This window comes from Bombus vancouverensis, chromosome 2 (genome assembly GCF_051014615.1).
Source record: "Bombus vancouverensis nearcticus chromosome 2, iyBomVanc1_principal, whole genome shotgun sequence".
Classification (NCBI taxonomy): domain Eukaryota; kingdom Metazoa; phylum Arthropoda; class Insecta; order Hymenoptera; family Apidae; genus Bombus; species Bombus vancouverensis.
The window spans coordinates 7,697,346-7,720,884 of record NC_134912.1 but is presented as its reverse complement, the minus strand read 5'-3'; the positions used below and the strand labels follow the sequence as shown (position 1 = coordinate 7,720,884).

The following is a 23,539-nucleotide window of genomic DNA, read 5'->3' as shown; positions in this document are numbered from 1 at the left end:
TGATATATTACAATTTTACAATTACTTTTGTACGATTTTTCTTAAGTTTATTCAGTTTACATTTTAAGTGATAAAAAAATTAATAATTTGGTGAAACATAGATAACAAAATATCTCATTAATGTTGCAAAATTACATTTAATTATTTCATTACTTATTGTTATCTTATTGTAAAGAAAGCCCTATATTTTTATGAAATAATGTTGAAAAAATATTAGGAGGAATAATATGAAAGTTTTGACGTCATTTATTTAAATAAATTCAAATTACATACATAATTATAGTTATTCCTTATCTTTTTTCTGTAATTTCATATCCTAACTATAAATATATAAAAAACATGCAAATTAGTATTAAAAGTATGTTTGCCTTTTAATATGATAATGTAATGATTATAATTTGTAATCGTTATTAAATTACATTTCTTTTATGGAATACAAAATTACTTTATATTAAATATTCAAATATGTACGTACGTATAAATATACATATGTATGTATAGCTATTAAATTATGGACATTTACAATTCCGCGTTTTGTATACTTTTATACATTTTATTTTTCCATAAATGCATAAATATTTGCAATATAGTAATTACTTTTATATATAGCAATATAGTAATTAATATTATCTGTATATACAATATTATCTATTTATATTAAATTTATTGAAATACATATATCTATTTATTATATAAGGAGGAACATGTATTTAATAATAAAAAAGAAGTGTCTACTGCATGTATGGATACATATTATATAAATATTGTAATTTACGATATAATGGAATTTCTTTCTTTCCTCTTAATTTTAAAATTACTCGATTAAAAAGTTGAAGTTATAGTTATGTTTCATGAAATTTATGTTCGTGAAATATGATGAATTGATTTAGAATCACGTGAATGTATGTAAATAGCAGAAGCATTGTATGTATATACATGTATATACATGCATGCGTGTATAGCAAATCGTATTGTAGTTGTTCATACTCTATAATTTGAGTTTTAAATCATTTTGTACTTTGAACTTAAAAAGAACATTATATATCGTTAACAAACGGTTGAGTAATAAAGTCGGATTTTTAATGGAAATTGGATTAAGTATTCGTTTGCCGAAGAAACTCTTAATTGCCGGCATACAAGGTGGTTTCTGTGATGCGTGATCAACATTTTATAGAAAAAAGGAAAAAACGTTTTATATGCGTAACTTGAAAGAACATATGTTTCTCTTTTATTGAGATAATAAAATGTTTGTTTTATGGACATGGTTATTGTGTATTAATGAATGATAGTCGTGGATAATTTACATAATTTTGAGTATAATTTATAGTAAGAAACCCAGAGAAATAACGGTATTTTACTATGTTTATGCTACTTACTAAAAAATAGTAATATAGAATTAGATTTTTTAACATATTAATATATACTATATTTACAGCATAATGCATAATAATTTAATTGCTGCTGCCATCGGTGTAACCGTTGGTGTTATAAGTGCAGCTAGTATTTTTATTTACCGTAAAATTTTGGCAAATCAACAATATAGCACAACAATTTCTGACTTAGATGCAGCCAATAAAAGAATTGATGAATTACAAACAGAATTAGAAGCTTTAAGGTAATAATATTATTTTGATATGAAATATTTACATAAATATTTCTTAAATTTATGTATTATCCTATAAAATTTATAACTATTTTGGCATATATTATTATTTTGTTTCATTTAAGGTTACAACTGAAACAACAGAAAAAGAAAAGAAAAATTTCACGAAAATTTAACTCTAACGATAGTACCTATACTTTAGATAATGACACAGATATTGATGTTTTTTCAACAACAACTGATATTGGAGATGATGAGTTCTATGATTGTTCCGATGGTGAAAGTATTGTTAGCGATAGTGACTTAAGGTTGGTAAAGTAATATAAATATATGTTAAACTTATATAAATAACACGTACGAGGATTTATAATTTATTCTAGTAAAAATGTGAATCCACTTCCTGAAGAAACATCTTAAGAATATTCAAATTATACTATTTAATTCGTGATTTAAGCATGTGATTACTTGTACTAATTTGGAAAATTAGAATTTGATCATTTTGGCGAGTAAAGTTATTTTAAAAGTGTAAAAGGAAGAGATTATATGTTCAGTAATATAGGATCTCAGACGAACTGAACCAGCTGGATATAATACTTAAGGAGATTGATGAACAACTAAATGATCAATTTGATGTCAAGACTTACTATATATTGCAAACATTAGTGAGATCCCACCCAGACAATGTAGAAGTAGTATGGAGATTCACAAGAGCTAGCTACCATTATGCAGAAGCACAAATTGATAAGAATATTAGAAAGTTAATCATTCTTGAAGGTAAATACAATATATTTGTTTATTTTTGCATAATGTAATGAAAACAAATAATATTTTTAATAGGTATTCAACAGTGTGAGAGAATTATTGAAAATCGAAAAGCAGATCTGTATAAGTGGTATGCTATCCTTATAGGACTACATGGAGACTATTTATCAGTGCCAGACAAAATAAAGAATGGCATTGTTTTTAAGAAATATGTAGAACTGGCTTTAGAAATGCAACCAGATGACTTTGAATTACATTATCTTCTAGGAAGATTTAAATATGAAATTGCTAATCTAAGTTGGATCGAGAAAAAGGTTTAACTTCTAATTTAATTTACTAAAAAATTTTAATATATACAAAATATTATTTTTATATAATATTACAATTTAATACTAAAAAGCTTAAATTTTCTTGTACTCTTTACAGGTAGCAACATTATTTGAAATTCCAAATGTTTCTATTGAAGAAACACTCATTTGTTTTGAAACTGCAGCAAGGCTTGGAAGTACAAATCCATACACTCAGTTATACATTAGTAAATGTTATATTGCTTTAAAGAAATATACATGTGCAATTGATTCGTTAAAAGAAATTTTAGGAAAACCAATTGTATCAGCTGATGATGAAAAAGTACATACAGAAGCAAGTAAACTTCTCGACAAGTACTCAGGATATAGTTCATAGTGAAAAATAATGTATTTGTACATCACACCTATCAATAGTTATACTATTTCCGTATACATATATAGATAAAAACAACTATATTACAGTTTAATCTAAACGTTAACATCAAACAATTTATAATCAATTATTACATGAAACATAGGTACTAAACAATTTTCAAAATATTTTATCTATTGCAGTATGTATTGTAAATCTGTTAATTTAAATTTTATGAAAGAATGCAATTTGTAAAGATCTGCATAAAAAATGTACATCACTAGTGCAAGGTTTTGTAAATTAGAAATATGTACTTTAGTTGTACAATTTAGCAAATAATATTTTATATATATAGAAAACGGTATATACATTGAAGCGCCTGGATTTAGTTATTTTCTTAAAAGAATTTATAGAATTTATTATTAGTGATATTCACTGTATACATCTTCTAAGTAAAATTTATAATATAAAAAGTCATACAAACATTTTTGTATAATTAAATTTTATAAACCTTATAAAAAGTGTAAATTTCAAGTGATTTGTCCCCTAAATATTTATAAATCCAGTTACTTTTGGCATTACAATTAAAATACACTTTCATTATTATCTATAATATTTTATTTGTATAATTTGCAACAATTTTTATATTAATAATTGATAACTTTTCCACCTTAGTAAAAATATATTATACTAGCTTAGTTATATTTTTTTTGTTCATTTTAATTTATGTAATTATATATTTTTGTATTAGTAAAACAAACTTAAATAGAAAGTTAAGATTATCAACATAATCATAAAACAAAAAAGTAAAAACAAATGACAAAGATCTATTCTACTGCATATACACACATATATCTTTTTGTTATAATATTTATTCTTATAACATTTATAAAGAAACTGTGGAAACAAATCAAAATTTTAAAAACAATTATGAACTTTCCCCTTGTTTTAACAGATCAATAATGGTCCAACACAGCATCCCAGAACTTAGTAGATATTGGGTGGAGAATGGGGTGAAAGGGGTGAAGTAGAGGAAGCCCCTCTAGTAAGATAGAAGAGAAGCCAAAGAAAACATTTCAGAACATTTCAGTTAACATTAAATGCTTGAAAAAAGTAGTTCATTTAAAACATACACATGACAAGGTAAGTTCTACTATTCAAAATATTATATATGCAAATTTGTAAACATTTAATTTAATTTATATTAAACTTACACTTCTGCTGTTCCTACTTCTTTAATATTAAATATTATTTAAAAATAAAAATTTTCTCTTTTTTTATAAACTAAAAATATTTCGTTATAAACAAAAGTTTCTATCTTTTGCCTTATAATTCTTTTATATGATATATGATTTAATTATAAGTAAATGTTCTAAGGTATGTATTTCTAGTACATATATTTTATAATAATAGATAAGTTTTTAAGCTTTATACATATAATTGTTATAAATAAATATATTATTACATATTTCTTTAAATATTCAAGACACAATTTGAGATGCGTGGACTTTTACGTGGTACTTTATATTGTGCACTATGGTACAGCAGCATAGTGGCTGGTTTTCTATTTATTGCTTGCCCTATGTTACCACTGTTATTTTTTAGTCCTCCAAAGTTTCGAAAATGTGGCGATCTATTACTTGCTTGTTGGGAACTTTATTCCACAGTAAGCAAAATAAATGTCTTCTTTTTCTTTCTTTTTTTTTGTTTCAGAGTCAAAATTTCCTTACATGTGAGTTATGTAATTGTATCATGAATAAGCTAATAATTTCAATATATTCTAGGCTCTTTTAAAAGTATTTGGTGTAAAAATTTTGGTATCAGGAGACCATATATCTCCAAATGAATCTGCTGTTCTTGTAATGAATCATAGAACACGGGTGGATTGGAATTTTTTGTGGGCTGCAATGTATCAAGCATGTTTACCTAATGTAGCAACTCATAGATTAAAATTTGTTTTAAAGGATCCTATACGACATATTCCAGGACCAGGTAATACGATAAGTGATCATAATCCCACATACTCCAAAAATATTCATAACATACCTTTCATAATACCATAACTACCACATCATTTTTATACAATGATCATTAAAAACTTAATTGTTATTCCATTTGTTTTTCTTAAATAACATAACAAAATAATGTCATTATATAACAGGATGGATAATGCAAATGTATGGTTTCCTTTATATAACTCGTCGCTGGGAAGAAGATCAAAACCGATTGTCACGTACCTTGGATTATTTAGTGGCTCTTGATAGGCGCTCTCAATTGCTTATATTTCCCGAGGGTACTGATCTAACAAAAAACAGCAAAGAGAAATCTGATAAATATGCCATGCAACATGTTCTGCCACAATATTCTTTTACTCTTCATCCAAAGACAACAGGATTCAGTTATTTAGTTCGACATCTTCAACAAGCAAGTTATCTCAATGCTGTTTATGATTTAACGATTGCATATCCTGATTATATTCCACAATCTGAATTAGATTTGATCAAAGGAAAATTACCAAATGAAGTACATTTTCATATTAAGCGAATACCATCATCGGATGTGCCAACAGATGATTTAACATTAAGGCGATGGTTAGAAGAAAAGTGGTTTAACAAAGAAGAAATATTAAAACAATTTTATGAAAAGAAAACTTTTCCTGCTGAAATTTGGCCGTTAACAAAATTACGCCCTTTACATATTGCCTTTAGTTTCTGGAGCATTCTAACAGGTAATATTTTATTCTACTTATTTTCACTAATTTTTGATAATATTTCTATTAAAAATATCGTATCTTTTTTTTTAAATTTCAGGATGTATGATAGTTTTACTTATTATTTCACCAGTATTCCAATTATGGACACTGGTACATTCAGTTTTTTTTATTGCTCTATCATTTTTTACTACTGGTTTTAATCAACTTGAAATGGGATGGTATTGGCGTTGGAGAACACACTTCCTTACAAAAAAATATGATGAATAAAATTTTAAACTATTTAATGCAAATAGATTTCAGTATTAAATTCCAATATTAAATTAAATTATTTCTAAAACTTTATTATAAATATTTTAGACATTCATAAATAATCTATATATGAATTTGGAGTAAATTAAAGTTGATTTAATTTTCAAAAATCGATGAAAGATATTAATTTTAACAAGTTTATATATTAGAAATTTTAAGTGGTATAATGACAATTCAAAGCAGAGCATAGAATATGTGGGAACACTTATCTTATAGATAATATATAAATTTAATATGAACTAATTTAAAAAAGTTGTTTTAGAACAAACACAATTTAATATATTTGACTGAAATATATAATAATAATGCTAGTCTAATATCATAAATTAAAGGTATTACTATAGTGTACTAGATAAAAAAAATGATGGAACTATAAAATTATAATACTTTAATGTTGTGGGAAAATTAGCCCTCCATAGATTACTGAGTTATAAAAAAGAATTTATATTTTACATTTTTTAGTTCTAATTATAGAAAATAAAGATTGTATATATCATATATACACCATAATATTTAATTTATTCTTTTATACCATGTGCTATGGTTTAAAAATTACTGTTTTTCATAATTTTGTTTATATCTTGATACAGTTTGTAAACTATGGAGAGTTGATACTAATATCGACAAGTTTTAAAAAAAATATATTTTGCTAACTTAAATGTTTAGGATGTACTATCCTTTTCTCATATTCAGTGTTAATATTTATAAAAAATGGTTTCGATTTATATATATGACAATATTTTATTTTTGTTTCTAAAACCTGAGAAAAGAAGTATTTAATATTAAAGTACAATCATAGAAAAATTAACAAATTTTCAAATACCTTTTTTATCCAACACTCAACCAACCATACAATTAGGTTAACAATGTTTAATATCAAAATGTACAATAATGGTACAAAACTCTAATTATTTATGTCATATATAAATATTTCAGACATTTTAAAAATTGTACATTACAAACAATTAAAATATTACATTTACACAAATTACCAGATCAATTTTCAGAAAACTTTCTGTGTTACTTAGGAACGTACTTTATACAAAATTTATGCATGAAATGTGTATAAAAATATTCAGTTTATTACATGTTATTGCTAGAGATTATAATATTAATTTAACACATATAGTTTGATATTACAAAAAGAGTTCTAAATTAAATATAATTCACTGAGCGCACGCATGCTACAATTTTTATACTTTAAAAATCATAGATATTGTACAAATTTCTTAAAATGTGTTGCAAATGCGTGTTATAATGATACTTTTATTGAGTATAATTTGAATACTGTAACAAATTTTTAAAAAAGAATCTCGATTTTGCTTTTTATCAATAATTTATATTATAACTATTGAAAAACAATATAAAATGAAATGATAATTAATTTCGAATGATAGATATGTAGTTTAGCAATAATTAATGAATTTTATGATCATAAATTTTAACAGCATTAAGCATTATAATTTTTCGAAGATGTTTAATCTATCTATAATATAATGATATAATAATACAAGCAGTATTATATGTATGTATTTAAATAATGACAGATATTTATATGTATTTTTTAATTTGCATGATGCTATAATATTTGGTTTGAATATTTTTTAGGAATCATAATTAAAGTCAATCTAGCTAACGATGGACACAGTGCCTCATTATCTCATATTTCAAAGTACAAATGTACATACATATATGGTATAAAATAAAATTACTTTCGTGAAACATTTCAAAATCCTGCGAAATTTAAAATTCAATCAAAGTAAAGTATGAGATACTTATGCACTTAAAATTTCTTAAAGTGTCATTTCAATGTATTTAAATGGTATGAAATATAATCTTTTACTTTTCGTATTGACTGAATTATACAAACAATCTTACAAGTTTCAATTCTTTTGTAATGGAACTTAGTATTAAAACTAAAAATATTATGTAATATATGAATGAAATGCATAGAATATAATTTTTAAGTATTTGGTTTCGTAATAGTAGCTGATCCTCTATTTTTCTATAGCTATAGAAATGTTATAAGTAAAAGTGAATTCATGTGCCAAAAACATATGTGTATTAGTGTACTTTTATGAACAGTATTCAAACAAGAAGGTTGTATAAGAATTTTAAAGACTTCTCTATTTAAATTATCTGCTTTTTCTAAAACTTTCATTATCATTGGTATTAAAATTTTACTTACCTCAGTTAAGACAAGAGGCAAATAGATTAATATTGATTGCTTACGAATTTAAAATAATTTATTAATAAAATATCATTTTTTATTTGGCTTGAATAATAATATACACTTTAATCTTTTCATTTTCAATATACTTCATACTATTTTTAAACCATAAATACATTTAAATATTTTTGTTATTTAAACATTAGGATATATATTTGTTACATGTAATGTGTGTGTCATCACACAAAAATAGACAAAAAGAAAAGTAATATAAATTGTAATTATATAATCATATAATTTATATTATATAATTACAGTTTATATTATTATATAATTATATATATATATATATTATAATTATAAAAAAATCAAAATAATATATTTGTTCCAATGTGTATGTATTTCATGATGCGAGAAATATACATATATATGATGAAACTTTATTATTATGTAAATGTAAGTATGTATGAAACTTTAGTATAGTATTGTGAAAATAAATGTAAATGCAATAAATACATTTAAGTTTATATTATTATATGAAAAGTTTTCTCTTGATTGTTTATAAGTTTATAATTAAAATACATAGTTATGATTGCAATAATTCTTTTTTTCAATTACAAGTGTAAAGTCACACGCACCGTAGATTACTATGCATAAAAAATATAGTATTCGTATATCGTGTGTCACCGCACGAGATCTTCCGATTTTTTCCGGGCCGCCCGGAACACTCGAGTATCCGTGATCCCGATGGTTGGACGTTAATGTGTTTAATCACTCCAATGGTTTTGGCAGAGATAATTAAGATGAGCGTCAAGTATACGTATACATAATTATCAATGATGTTAGGTCTATTTTATTTATAGTTTTATGCCCATGATCAGAAGTTAAATGCGAGTAAATAGCAATTTATTGACAGTAGACGTACATGACACTTGCCATCTTATATGTCGCAAACATGGGTTACGAGTTAAGTAGATAACTCTGTATTCCCATATTCTGTATTTTCCGTATGTTAATTGTTATCCCGCGTTATAAATTTTCAAAAAAATATGTAAGAACCATCATAATACATGAAAAATAATAATTAATAAGAATAATTTATTTGAAAAAATCGTAGTTTTATTTGTTTTATTAACAAATGATTATTACTTTATTTATTAATTTAACAAACATTTTACACATTTTTTCTATAAAATGGATTAATTGGACTTGGTATAGGGCTTGCTTTTAGTACACCTGCTAATGGTTTCTTGTTTGCATCAAAAGGTATAGCTGGACTTTTCCGAATTTGTGAAATATATTCAGATGTATGTTGAGCTGTATTACAGTGAAGAGCAATTTTCACTCGTTTTTTAGAACTTGTAGTAGTACTTATTTCATGTTTTCTTTTTAAGCTTATTGGTGTTTCCTACATAATAAAGATATTTATTTATATATATATATATATCAATATATCATATTATAATAGTTTCAAACAGTATAAAAAAAGACAGTAAGTTTGAAAATTTAATTGCCATTTTAAAATAGATACGTACGTATTTTATGAAAAATAATAAAAATACAAAAATATATAACAAGTAAATGCTATAAGACTTACATTTTTTTTATTCTCTAATTTTGTTAATATAGGTACCAACCAAGTTGGTTGTTTATTATGTACATTATTTCTTTGCTCGTGGTTACTTGTAACTGAATTTTCATCAATTTCCATACATGACTTTGTGCTGTTATTATCCATCAAAAGAGTGGATGGTTCTATATTATCAGAAACATTCCATTTACCAGTAACTTTTGATTTTGTTGACTTTTTTCTCTTTACTTGTTTGACAATGTTTAGTGTTTTGGCAGCTATATTCTTGTTCTTTTTCAATTTTATTTTTTTATTTTCATCAATATCTTCAATTAATAATGAAGAATTATTTCTTAATTTATAATTACTATTTCTCGCATCTGTTTTACAAATATTCTGATTTTCTTTTGTCTTAGATTTCCTTTTCTTCAAACTCGGATTATTTTCATCTAATATTTGCGAATTTGTATTTATTAAATTATCAGTAAAATCTAATTTATGCTTCATTTTTCTTTTTTTTTTTATAGTTTCGTCATTATTCATTTCTACAGTATTATTTTCATGATTAGTTTCGTCGTTAATATTTTCTGATTCTTCTTCACTAAATTTATCACTTTCATCTTGTATTAACTGCTTATTCTTTTTCCTTTTGCGCCCTTCTTGTAGCGTATCCGAATATAATTCCTGCTCAAATTTTAAAAGACGTACTGCAGCTGACTTTATATCTGTATTTTTTTTTTGCATTTTTGGAATTCTTATTTCCTTAATGCCTAATGGCATTTTACCATCTGATAATTCTATAAACCTACAAAAATATTTCAATCAATTTATTAGTTTGTTACTAATGTCTTTAATATATTCTTTAATTGATAATCACACAATACATACTCTTTAATAAGACGACGTAATTGTCTACGTGATTTTGTTGTTGATAAGGAATGAAATTTATACTTATTTAACAAATCAGCTATCTGTCTTGGATTAAAAGGTATTTGTGGCAATTCAACATCTATTCTACCAGCTCTAGGATCTAGTGGTTTCTCTGTATTATATTTCATTTGTTTTTCAAGATAAATGTCTACGTCTCTGGTAATATTATTATCTTCTTCATCTGACACTTCTATTTTTTCCATAGCATCAATAGAACCAGCAGGAAAACCAGCCTATATAAAAACAATAATACATATTATTGTCACTATAAGTTATAAACAAATTATTTCATATAAGTTTTAAGATAATAAAAAACATTAATATTCACACTTCTCCAAGCTTTAAATTTTTCCATATAATCCACACCAATATCTGATTGAAAAATCAGATATCTAAAAATATGTCTCATTACATGTTTAATTTGTCTTTCATCATCCATAGGTATAAGATATGAAATAAATGGTTTAATAAATTCTGTAACAGCATTTTCTGGTATATTTCCATCACTAATCTATAAAAATTAAACTTGTTAATAAATTAACAATAAATCAATATTTAATATAAAATAACATACTTTTGCAAGTTCTTCTAGATATATTTCTGTTATATGCATAGTAAAACCAATACATATTTTTGGATCAACTAATAATTTTTCAAGTATTTCAGAAATATCTTTTACCCATTCAATATCCCATAAATTCTCTTTACATTTCTGGAAAGTCTGTCGAATTATTCTTCGAACTAGCTGTAAATACATATTTATTAATAAAAAAATTTAACACACTCCTTGTCAAAAAGATAATCCAGGTGCTATCTTTAATTTCTCAATGACGCGTGCGAAGTTTTTCGTCTGTAACGTATAATATCAAAACATTACGAGCTCAGAATATACGGTTCATTGAAAATAATTAAAAATATTATGAGGTTTAGTGTGTAACAAGAAAAATTGTTTTATTTTAAGAACGAAATGATAACACATCTATAATAAGAAAATAATAATCAACATAAATTGTAACTAACAATAATTACTTATCAAACATATGTACTTATTTAATAATGGGTACATCCCCCTTTATTTTCTATTACTTCTATTATACGATTTGCTATCGATTTATATAGTTTCTGGATATAATTTTGACTTAACGTATCTCATTTGCGTACAATTGCATATTTTAATTCTTGTACGTATTGATACTGCTTTCCATTCGCATATATGCCGTGAACAAATTCTGCCCAGCAATTTTCAATAATATTAAGGTCCGGGGAGCGTGCAGGCTATGGCAAAATAGATATATTATTTTCATTAAAATATGATTAGACCAATCTTGATGTGTGTACAGATGCATTATCTTGTTGAAAGATGTAATCAAGTCCAGAAATGCATTCTGCATGATTATTTATTTGTTCTTTGATTAAATTTATGTATCAGACACTATTCATTCTCCCATTAATGAACTTGGTACTTGTTTTACCGAAATAACCGATGCCGGTCCAATGCTGCCTCCTCCCATTTGTCATCGAATTGCTGACATTGTCTCTTTTCTTATGTCATGAAAATAATATTGGAACCCATCAGGACCATCCAAGTTGAATCTTTTTCATTTGAAAATAGTACCCTTCTTCATTTCTTTTTCCAATGCATTTTTTCTTTTGCAAAGCGTAAACGTTCTACTCTGTGTTTCGTTGTTAACTACTTTTTGCTATAATCTTCAACATTTCTTAAAAAATTGTGTATTACTTTATAACTTCTTCTTATTACTTTCGATATTTTTGCTATTGATAACTGTTGCTGTTTTAGTTCAAGAATTTGTTTTTTTTTTAAGACGTTTAAATTTTTTCCATGTCCCATACTTACAAATTTATATAATATTGTACTGTAATCTATACTAGTTGATAGATCATAAACTACTGAGCAATTTCTAAACATATTAACAGAGTGTATTATCATTTCGTACTTAAAATAAAACAATTTTTTTTGTTACACACTAAACCTCATAATACTTTTAATTACTTTCAACGAACTGCATATTCTGAGCTCATAATTTTTTGATATCATACGTTACAGACAAAAAACTTTACATGCATCATTGAGAAATTAAAGATAGCACACCTGGGTTATCTTTTTAATGAGGAGTGTATATATAAGTGTATTATAGAAAAAGGTATCATATTAATACTTACCATGCAAAATTTATCTAATCTATATTGATCTATACCAAACCATTCAATACCTAAAGTTCTTAAAACACATTCTGTATAGAGTAATACTACCTCTTTAGTTTTTAAACAATGTACAATTTTACTAAGAGATTCTGCTAGTTCTTCTTGAATCAAAGGTTTGTCTGACATCCACATATAATAAAATAAACCTTTCCATAATCGCATAAAATCCGCCTTTGTAAGTGCTAAAAAAAAAACATACAAAGTATATCTTTTCGTAATAATATAACGAATAAATAGATAAACAAAATTTAGATAAATAAATTTAGATAAACAAAAATCAGAACTAATTGGAATTTCAATTAACAAGAATACAAATCTTACAAAGAGTACTTTGTGAACGAACTATCAACCATCTTTTTAAATTTTTTAGTACTCTATCTCGAGTTACTTTATCGTTACATGAAAGTAATCGAGCAAATTTAATTTCTTGTGCGATAACAATTGCTTTTTTATCTTTTTCAATCACTTGCTTTGAAGATATATGTTTTACATGTTGTATAGACTTTTGCATCGGTTCACGTATACAACGTGCTTTTCTAACTGCCATTTTTAACTATTCTAAACAATTTTTAACTAGTACCCAAATTTCAATTTAAAATTATTATTTTATAAATGTATATGTATTACAACATATAAAGTTTATAATCACATTTGCTAACGTTTCGTCAACACGTGAATTATATATAATTGCAATTATATACAATTCGTACAGTACGCTACAGTAGTACAGTATCGTGAAGTTCGTCTAAAACGTGGTCTGAATCAATTTCAGTTCTACCAATAGTAAAATCGAAATCATTAAAATATTGTGCTATTAATATTGTACATACGTGAAATAATTTAATTGGGAAATGTTAAGTCTTTTCAATATTTGTTTTATTTGTTTGAAAAACAGCAGAAAAAAGGAAGTTATATCTATATTATATTTAAATTATAACAGAAATATGTAATTATATCAGTTAGTTCCATATTTTTCATCGTTTATATCTATATTTTTAAATAGAAATCGGACTTTAATCAACCCCTATATTTCGGCGAAATACTAAATGTAAAAAATTGACGTGCTTGACATGCAATTTTTTTCTTCAGTATGAAAAATTGAAAATTTTGTATATTATATCGTTGTATGTTCGTGCTCAATAAATTAATCGACAATGAATAAGGTATAATTTTGTCGAATATGTTATACTTTATTTTTTAAAGAAATTAAATATTCCGTAGAAGGAAATAATATATTGTTTACAAATGTCTGAGTCTTTAGGACTGCTATGACTTTTAATACTTTTCAATATTATTAATAGATATTACAGTCGTAGTTAAATCATTAAAGCATACAAGTTAAATTCATTAATTGTCTAAAATACATTATTAAGTAAAGATAAAGGAAATTGTTTATATATATTCAGTATTAAATTATTAAAATATATTTTTCAGATGCCAAGATACCCTTCAGATTGTAAAGTCTATGTAGGAAACTTAGGAAATGGTGCAACAAGACGAGAATTGGAAGATGCTTTCTCTTATTATGGATCTTTAAGGAATGTATGGGTAGCTAGAAACCCACCTGGATTTGCTTTTGTGGAATTTGAAGATGCTAGAGACGCAGAAGATGCAATAAGAGGACTTGATGGGAGAACTATATGTGGAAGACGAGCTCGTGTGGAAGCATCTAATGGGAGAAGATTAAGAGATAGAAGTTATTTCAGAAGAGGTGTAGGCAAACTATTTCATCCTGAAGATAGGTGTTACGAATGTGGTGAAAGAGGTCACTATGCTAGAAATTGTCAACGACATAGAAATACTCGTAAGAAAAGGTAAGTATAGAACATATTCACTTTACACAAACTTTATGGCATGCAAAAAACCATTAGACAAGTAAGCAAGAAATATATGCAGAATTTGATTTAACAAATATATGCTTAAATGTACAATGAAAGTAATTTGTAATAACGAATTTTATATAAGGTTTGGGTCTTTAAATATTGAACATTTTATAATAGAATATTTATATTAGAAGATAAACTTTAATATATATTAATTAAAAGACATTTTTTTTTATATTTGGTGTATGAAACAAATGAAATACGAAATAATTTTGTATATTAAAATTTTACATACTATACCAAAGTGCTTTCATTATCAAGAACAATATCGATATAATATTGACATTTTTATAGCAGACCCCGCTGAACAGGCATACGTAAGAGAAACGTGTTGCTACTGAGATTCTCATCAGATTCGCCTTGGGTTCACTTTGTGATACTACGTAGTTACAGCATAGAATATCCACATTTCTCTGGTTTCTTTCTGCATACTACAAGCAAAAGAGGAAAACACGGCCGATGGAGTGGCTAGTTCTGCATACTGCGATACTTCTAACGACCACTGAGATCACCTTAGACTGAAAGTTTTTGCGCATCAGCACTACTGGTATCTCTGATATTCTTCCTTTGTCTTATTATCTTTGCCAAATTATCATAATAGATCTAATGGTCACTAAAAGATAAACTGTAAGTCATCTCATCTAGCCACTCTTCGCCCATATACCTGACATATTTATATGATTTCATCTCTATAAGTACTCTGTTCTCTTCTTTATGGTATTGCTATTACGTACTCTACAACCTTCGGTAAAGACGGTACATAACTAAAATAATAATGAAACAAAATAGATATAATTAGTTTTAAAATTAATATAGCATTTTATTTGTAATACTTAGCAATTTAAATTAATTTTATTAATATGTTATATATATATTTTTATATATATATAATATATATACACTTATATATTGACATTTAAGCAAAAGAAAAGAAATAGAAAATATTATAAAATATGAAGATCCATTTTACAAACTATAATAGTATATTAATATTTCCGTAATTTTTACTTTTATTAGAATATGAAGTAAACTATGATAGTTTTCCTGGGTACTTGTCGCAATTTTTGCAAGCCCAATTATTCCATAAATCTCTTAAAATTTTGCATAAGATATACTACACTACATTCATAGAAAAAATAGAAAATTTGATACAATTGACATAAATAAATATATGTACTTGATAGAGAAAAGCAATAAAATTCGAAATTGTAGGCAGTTTCAATATAATCGTGATTTTAATATAATATATATTTTAGATCCCACTCCAGGTCTTATTCACGGTCAAAATCGCAATCAAGGTCACGGTCTCGCTCACGTTCGAGGTCAAGATCAAGAAGCAAGCATTCACGATCATCATCTCGTAGCCGTTCTCATAGTAGAAGCGATTATACTAAAGAGAAACTTTGTAATAAACGGCGATCTGATTCTAAAGATCATAGTCCGCCAAATCCAAATCTGTTTCTAGATATCACAGCAAATAAAACGATGTATATTCTTTATTTGATACGTGTATGACCATCATTTTTTATGTTATTTTATCAATTAAGCTCTTTTGTGGCAAACCTTTTCTAGCCTTTCGAAATATGTACATATTTGAAGATACCTGTGATACTTCTTGGCACAAAAGTGCTACTTTAAATAATTAAGATATTGTGATTGACTAGAGATGGAGAAAACATTATTATTAATATTACTATACATTTATAGTTTCTATATTTTTTAAATGTTCAAGGTGTATATATATATATATATATATATATATATACACACATATTTATGGTCCTAAGTGCATCTGGATCAGTCTGTATATCACTATTTAACATTTTAGTTTATGGCCACACTATATCCCTTTCATGAACAATACATTTGTTGTAATTTAAATCATATATTGCTTTCTAAAATCTCCTTCACATTATAATAACAAAAATAGAATCATCACAATAAGTTGATTACATACTCTTAAATGTAAGATGTTGCACACAGGGCTAGTAGAATTTTTATACAATTTATGTATACAAGAAAATGTTGGGCATACTAAGAAACATTTGCAGTCTTAAGAAGTCTAGACACATAGATATATATACTTACAATATTTGACAAAGAGTGAGAAATGGTTTTAGGAAGTAAAGCAAAATTATAGTTAGGAGATTAGTAACAAAAAAAAAGAATATATATACATTTATACGTATGCAAATCCTATTTGCACAATTTTAAACAAGAACCTAAAAATGAGGTTTTTGCATGAAATTAAAGTAAATGTGACTCTCATGGACTTTTTATATAATATATAATAACACACGTACATATATCACGTGAATATATTTACAGATAACGAGCAGATCATTTCAAAAAATGTTTTGTACGCATTTTCGCGAAGTAACCTTTTTATTTTTCTAAGCAAAAAATATTCTAAATGCGCTCTTTGCAAAATCTGTTTTTTGATCAAAGTAAATTAACTGTAAGTAATTAATTTGCATAATTTCGAAATATTGAATAATAGAAAAAAAAACAAATTGTTGGTATATAAGTAATATTTAATATATTATTGATATATTTTAATGCTTTTTAATATAACATTTGAAGTTTAAAAAAAAATAATTATCTTTCTGGAAATGTGAATGAAAAGTAAAATTATGTTCCGCGATGTATATATGAAATCATAAAAAATGAGTTAACGATGATATGACATATTCTAATTAGTTTACGCCATTAAAACTAAAATTATATATTGTTGTAGTTTCTCCTTGTATTCGATTTTTGCATAATTAAATCAAAATTATTTATTTTCATATAACAGCATAAATAAAAATAAAATTTTCTGCATATTAACGTAATGTAAGGAAAGTGATGAATGGTAAAATGTTACTTTGAAAACTAAAAATGTTAATTATTTTGATAAGTAAAAGTCCTTGCACTATTAACGCTTTATTAATGAGAAGGAGAAGCAGATAGATAAAACAATATTCGTGAATGTCTAAAACGCATAAAGCTGTAGAAATAAAAAGGATTATATATCATGATTGTGATCCAATTTTTCAGTATGTCAATCTACAATAAATTCCTTGAATGCACCGCAGGGGGTTTTGAGAAGTGGGGTAAAGAGTAAAGGTGGGGATGTTTAGCAGAAGGAGAGGGGAAGCAGAGAAATCCATAGCGACGCTTCGTAAGCAGACTCATTTGATTTTCAGTCACGTATTTGTGATTCGTTGGTCTGTTTTATGAGTTGTTTCCACACTCGATTCACGTACAGAGATTTATAATTTTTACTCACCAACCGATATCTCGATCGTATGGTAGACAATTACACCGTACCGAAAGACCAATGAATAAACAGGTGTATTAAAAAAGAGAAAAAACAGAACACAGCAATGACTGCAGTAAAGTAGATCACGGTGTGGAGCTATCTTCCTCTTAAAAGGCGTCAAGCCAATTACCAGAGAATCAGGTTCAATTAAAAGGCGAGCAACTATCATCAGAATGACTGCTGCTTATACAAACGAACTCATATCACAGGAACAGAACATAGAGAAGAAGACAGGCACAGTAGTCAGTAAAGTAGTGCACAACAAGAAAGAACAAGCAACGCGCGAGGAAAGCACCGAATTTGATTCTGCAATGATGAAGCATGCAACAAGTGGTCAGGAACAAGAAAAAATCCTTGTTAATCAAGAAAAACTGACGCTTTCTACGTCAGAATTGCTCGAACAGAAAGTTAAAGATACCGTAGAATGTAAAAATATCGAAGATGCTGAATTTCCAGAGAAAAATGAAAATACTTCGATTAGCAATGAAGATAATGAAAATGCAAAAAATATTGATGAAATTAGAAACGAAGTGTTGAAAGATTGTGATTCAAGTGTACTACCAGATTCAAATTCGCTCGTATCAATGAAAGTTGATGCGTTTTTTACTGAGTGTGATTCTCAAGATGCAACGTCGGAAACACGTGGAACCGATTTTTCTTCGGAGGATAATTTTAAGTTAGAAGAACTGCAAAACTCTATCGATAATATTACTATGGAAACGAGCGATTTTTCAAACAATTATGAAATTTCTAATGGATTGTTAGAAGATGTGGTTCATCAAAAAGACGTTGAGGAAATATATGATCCCGAAAGTGAATTGAATTTTCACGAAGCTGTACGTGCTGGGGACGCTAAGTGCGTTGCGGCACTTCTTGCCAGTGACTCTGTACAAAACCTGGACGAACCGGATTGGAATGTTTCAGGTGATCCACCCCTGTTAGTAGCCGCTACGAACCATTGTTTCCCTATTCTCAGGTAAGAAATTTCTTCAATAAATTGTACAAGTTAAAAGTTAGAATTGTTTTATATTTCTAAATAAGATTTTTGTTAAACATATACAAGTATATACTAATGATATAATTGTGAGCTACAGTCCTGAAAAATTTAATTTGAAAGTTTCGAAATTATACCTAATAATTGTCAGTAAGTATCCATTTTTTTAAATTTGCTGAAATTTTATTAAAAATATATTTCAATTTTTTTAAATTGACACAAGTGTGTATATACATTTAGTCTTTTCATTTGAGCTTGAGAGTTATATCTAAAAATGTAAAGATGCAATGACTATATATATTATCTTTCTCGGTCTTCGAAATATTTGTTAGTATTACTTATTTTGTTTAATGTCTATATATAAGTATGTTTTAGATAAATATAACTAAAAATATAAATAGTGCTTGCCTTTTTTTAATCATAATAAATTTGTTCTTGAAGAAATTAATTTAAAAAGTTCCTTGTTATTAATTATTTTCACATTTTTTTTATTATTTTCCTATGTATACGAATTATTACTTTAATATTCCATATTACTATCAAATATTAAACTTACATAAAATATAATTCTTTTAAACAGAAGAAAAAAGATTCAAATATTTCCTATAGTAAATACAGCGATCTAATTTTGTCGACTTTACTGAATTCTAATTTTGCCCACTGAATTTTAGTGGGGAAATATGTTGACGTCGTAAAAAGTATCCAAACATCGGAATTATTACGATCGAGGTAAATGAATACGTGAATCATTCTTAATGAATTTTACCATCAAACTTGTTAATAACCATGAAAATGTTCTTGTTTATATGGTTTTCCTCAATATCTTTCTTGCCATGTTGTTACCAGATGTTCAAAGATGTAATATTCCCGAAAGAATTTCACGTAATTCTGTAATACTAACACGAACAAATACTCGCAGAAACATAATTTGCACGTGAAATGTAAAAATATTCTACTTACTATCTATTTTTTTCGAATAATATTAAAACGACTTCTAAATCGTATCATAAAATTTCTAATGTTTTAAAATATTCTTTAGCATTACATTTGAAATGAATTTAGCAATACATTTATCGGCACATTATTTATTTTGGAATTCTTTTCACATTAATAACCCTTCCTTTATGTCTTCTTCAAAATTAAAAAATTGTTTAACGATAAAGAAATAAGATTGGATCAAAAATAATTTAAAGAACGCAGCAGAGTTAAAAGTCTATTGTTCTATAACATAGAATTTCAGTATTGACAAATTATTTGTATTGTTATCTTTAATTAACATCGTAATTTTTATTGAAATTAAATTTATTTACAACCTATTTTTACCAGTAATAACGTTGCAATTTGATAGATACAGAACAATCGAAAATAAAAAACGATTATTTCCAACTTTCGTAGTTTACTACTTGCGAACGGATGCGATCCAGCTGTGCGTTCCCCTCGTGGTGAGACGGCGCTTCACAGAGTGATTTTAAATGGAGGACCAGGAAATGTATTACAATTTGTAGGAGAACTCCTGAAATATGGTTGCCCGTCAGGCGTGAAAGAAGCTGGCGGTGGTTTAACCGCGCTGCACATATTAACACGCCAACTAGCTCACGCACAAGGATCAAAAAATTTACATCATAATTTTGAAGCAGCTTTAGAAACGCTTGATTTATTAGCACGCGCTGGTCCTGTTAATGCAAAGGACCATCAAGGTCGCAGCGCACTTCATATTTTAGCTTCCTCCACTATTTTTGGTATGAAATTCATGTGCATTCAGATAAATTAAAGCATTACTTTTTTTATCGTTAAAAAGTATTTTGTTAAATAACAACATATTTCTTAATATTTAAAACAAATTATACTTAAAAATTAAAATTAATAAATAAGAAATAAATTTAAACAATTATTATTATATTAAGATTATATGTATATTTAAATATCAAAAGTAATCTTCACATCTATTTATTCCCAATTATTCTTATTTTTTTGTAATAAATAAATAAAAATAATTTTTTTTATTACAGACAACAATCATAGAACTGAAATCGAATCATTGATCGAAACGTTGTTGGCTGCTGGCGCGGATCCATCACTGAAGAATGATAGAGGAGAAACTCCTTTACACGAGTGCCTCGAGTGCGGTGCTTTAAACACCGCGTTTTTACTTATATCTCACACGCCAACCGGTATAATGTCGCGTTATGGTGAAACTCCATTGCACATTGCCTCTAGAAAAAATTATGCTGACATGGTGGCGAAACTGTTGGAACATGGAGAAGATCCTAGTATACAAGATGCTGGTGGTAATACACCGTTGCATTTAGCCTCTGCAAGAGGTTTTCATCAAACCGTTTCTTTGTTGGTTACATCACCCCTTGCACAGCTAGAGAAATTGAACGTAGAAGGATTGACTGCCCTCCAAGTAGCCGCCGAAAGTGGCTTTGTTAATGCAGTACGTTTGTTGTTAAAAGCAGGCGCAGACCCAAGTCAAACAGTCAACTATTGCACGACGATTTTTCATCGCCATCCTGATATTTCCATTTTAATAGATCACGAATTGAGTAGACGTCGTCAGCTCGCTGCTTAATTATTTCTTTATATCTGTTTTTACTAATAGACTGTTGAATTCATGGTTAATCCAATTAAGCTTCCTTTACTTTTATTGAAACATAATTTGTAATAAAATCTTGAATTTCGTCAAAAATTCGAAAGTCAATTAATCTGATGATTATATTGTTATTCATTTTTATATTGATATAGATATTTAATAAATATATATTTATATAAAAATATATTTCAAAATTATTGTTATTGAAAATGTTCAAATTTTGAAATAAATGACTGTATTAGAACATTATATCTATAATACTATAGACAATATTTTATGTTTGTATAGTCTCTGTATGATAATTTTGAGAATATCAACTATATGACTGTTATTTTTTCACGCGGCTTAACAAAATATTTTTTATAAAATTTAAGTACTAAAATATGTTATCTAATAAAATTATATAATTTTTTTATTAATTTTGGTACATACAGTGGGGCCCTTTATAACGCGAGAGATATGTTCCATGTTACATGAATTCCGTGTTATACGGGGTCCACAGCACAGGAAAAGAAAAATTTAAAATAGATTACATAATATTATAATTCACATGTACATATTCTTCTTTGTTTCTCAATTATAGGTACTAGTATTTGCTTGTTGCTCAAGACTGTCTAGTATTCAAATATGTAAAACTGGGACAGATATAATTAAAAATGATATATACATATGTATGTAAATGCCATAATTTTTGGCTGTGGATAAAAGTGCCTTCTAAAGATTTGTGTGATATCAAAACATGTTCTAAATAAAGGAATAATACCAATTTAAATACTGTCTTATTAAATATGCCCTTAACAATATGGTTAATTTATTATCATACAATATTACTTTAAAAAATAATAATAGATTAATTAAAATAACATTACTATATATTTTGTATACATTATAAATCATACATAAACCATTAAAAAGAAGAAATAATAAAATAATCATGTTTTTATAGTTACTTATATACAATTACGTATAAAACAATTTCTAGTTAATATTCGTTTAAACAAAGTTTTATAGTAAATATAACGCAAAACATGTAAACAAAAGTTGCGTAACGACTTTAAAATACGTAGTTCAAAATTACTTTATATTTCATGTAAAATGCATACAAACATGACTTTTTTACTTAAGAAAAATACTAATTTTATATCCTCTAATTGAAGTTTAAAATATAAAAAAGCATGGAAAGCAATGTTTCATCTTAATAATGTATGCTGTTAATTTTCCGACTCTCATATTATTAATTAAAAATAGAGACAGCTATATTTTATTCAAATAAATAGCAATTAGTTGAAACAAAGTTAAAATTTGGGAAGTGAATTACTATGAAATAACGAATAAAACTATTACGAATCATTTTTCCATACGAGTATAAAATGACAGTCGAAGAATTAAAATATTTCACAGCCGTTACATTCAGTGAATGTGCACATTCAGCGTGCTTGCCCAATTTGTCGTTGCGCCGCACTTATAATCTTTTGTCAATACATTGTGATAATATCCGACATTGCACAATTTTATAAATTGCTGTAGAAAAGTTGATTCCTTTCTTTCATTCATTTACTGTTTGAAATGTCTAATGCAACGTTTTCTTTGTTTTAAGAATTAATTAAGGATTAGATCATGTTTATTATTTCAACAAATTTTGTTGGTCTTTGTTTGATGGTTAATGAGTAATATTTGTTGCATGCAATAAACAGTTACAGAATATTTAACTTTTCTTTTTCAAACAAAACATATGTAATAAATTCATACATATTTAATTTATTTACCTTTGAAATGTAAATTAAAAAATGTTGCATCAGCATCCAAAAACATTTTTATTATATAG

The 23,539-nt window shown here is 26.5% G+C and overlaps 5 protein-coding genes across 7 annotated transcripts; 4 read left to right on the top strand and 1 right to left on the bottom strand.

Annotated features, from left to right (window-relative positions):
- Window positions 1–941: 941 nt before the first annotated feature.
- On the top strand, window positions 942–3,553 carry LOC117166231 (regulator of microtubule dynamics protein 1). Its single transcript, XM_033350022.2, has 6 exons — window positions 942–1,349; window positions 1,436–1,615; window positions 1,729–1,911; window positions 2,163–2,377; window positions 2,441–2,679; window positions 2,792–3,553. The coding sequence occupies exons 2-6, from the start codon at window positions 1,440–1,442 to the stop codon at window positions 3,047–3,049; spliced, it is 1,071 nt and encodes a 356-aa protein (XP_033205913.1). The 5' UTR covers window positions 942–1,349; window positions 1,436–1,439; the 3' UTR covers window positions 3,050–3,553.
- A 970-nt stretch (window positions 3,554–4,523) lies between these two features.
- LOC117166230 (lysocardiolipin acyltransferase 1) lies at window positions 4,524–6,877 on the top strand. The gene is made up of 4 exons (XM_033350021.2): window positions 4,524–4,691; window positions 4,810–5,017; window positions 5,187–5,753; window positions 5,836–6,877. The coding sequence occupies exons 1-4, from the start codon at window positions 4,524–4,526 to the stop codon at window positions 6,003–6,005; spliced, it is 1,113 nt and encodes a 370-aa protein (XP_033205912.1). The 3' UTR covers window positions 6,006–6,877.
- A 2,437-nt stretch (window positions 6,878–9,314) lies between these two features.
- Nnp-1 (Ribosomal RNA processing protein 1 homolog Nnp-1) lies at window positions 9,315–18,296 on the bottom strand. Of its 3 annotated transcripts, none has more exons than XM_076624170.1 (7): window positions 18,095–18,296; window positions 12,899–13,122; window positions 11,292–11,462; window positions 11,046–11,228; window positions 10,676–10,950; window positions 9,815–10,592; window positions 9,315–9,625 (listed from the first exon to the last, which is right to left on the bottom strand). In XM_076624170.1, exons 1-7 carry the CDS (start codon window positions 18,294–18,296, stop codon window positions 9,392–9,394), a joined length of 2,067 nt encoding a protein of 688 aa, XP_076480285.1. In that variant the 3' UTR covers window positions 9,315–9,391. The 3 variants fall into 3 exon arrangements, with proteins under 3 accessions (XP_076480285.1, XP_033205902.1, XP_076480290.1); XM_033350011.2 differs by lacking the exon at window positions 18,095–18,296 and adding an exon at window positions 13,262–13,691; XM_076624175.1 differs by lacking the exon at window positions 18,095–18,296 and adding an exon at window positions 13,590–13,689.
- LOC117166232 (serine/arginine-rich splicing factor 7) lies at window positions 13,789–16,322 on the top strand. The gene is given in 4 exon segments (XM_033350023.2): window positions 13,789–14,103; window positions 14,375–14,754; window positions 16,080–16,264; window positions 16,267–16,322. Coding segments are annotated over 4 exon segments (612 nt in total). The 5' UTR covers window positions 13,789–14,094; the 3' UTR covers window positions 16,305–16,322.
- A 4-nt stretch (window positions 18,297–18,300) lies between the features above and the next one.
- LOC117166262 (uncharacterized) lies at window positions 18,301–22,486 on the top strand. Its single transcript, XM_033350072.2, has 3 exons — window positions 18,301–19,103; window positions 20,517–20,860; window positions 21,131–22,486. The coding sequence occupies exons 1-3, from the start codon at window positions 18,301–18,303 to the stop codon at window positions 21,691–21,693; spliced, it is 1,710 nt and encodes a 569-aa protein (XP_033205963.1). The 3' UTR covers window positions 21,694–22,486.
- The last annotated feature ends 1,053 nt before the right edge of the window (window positions 22,487–23,539 follow it).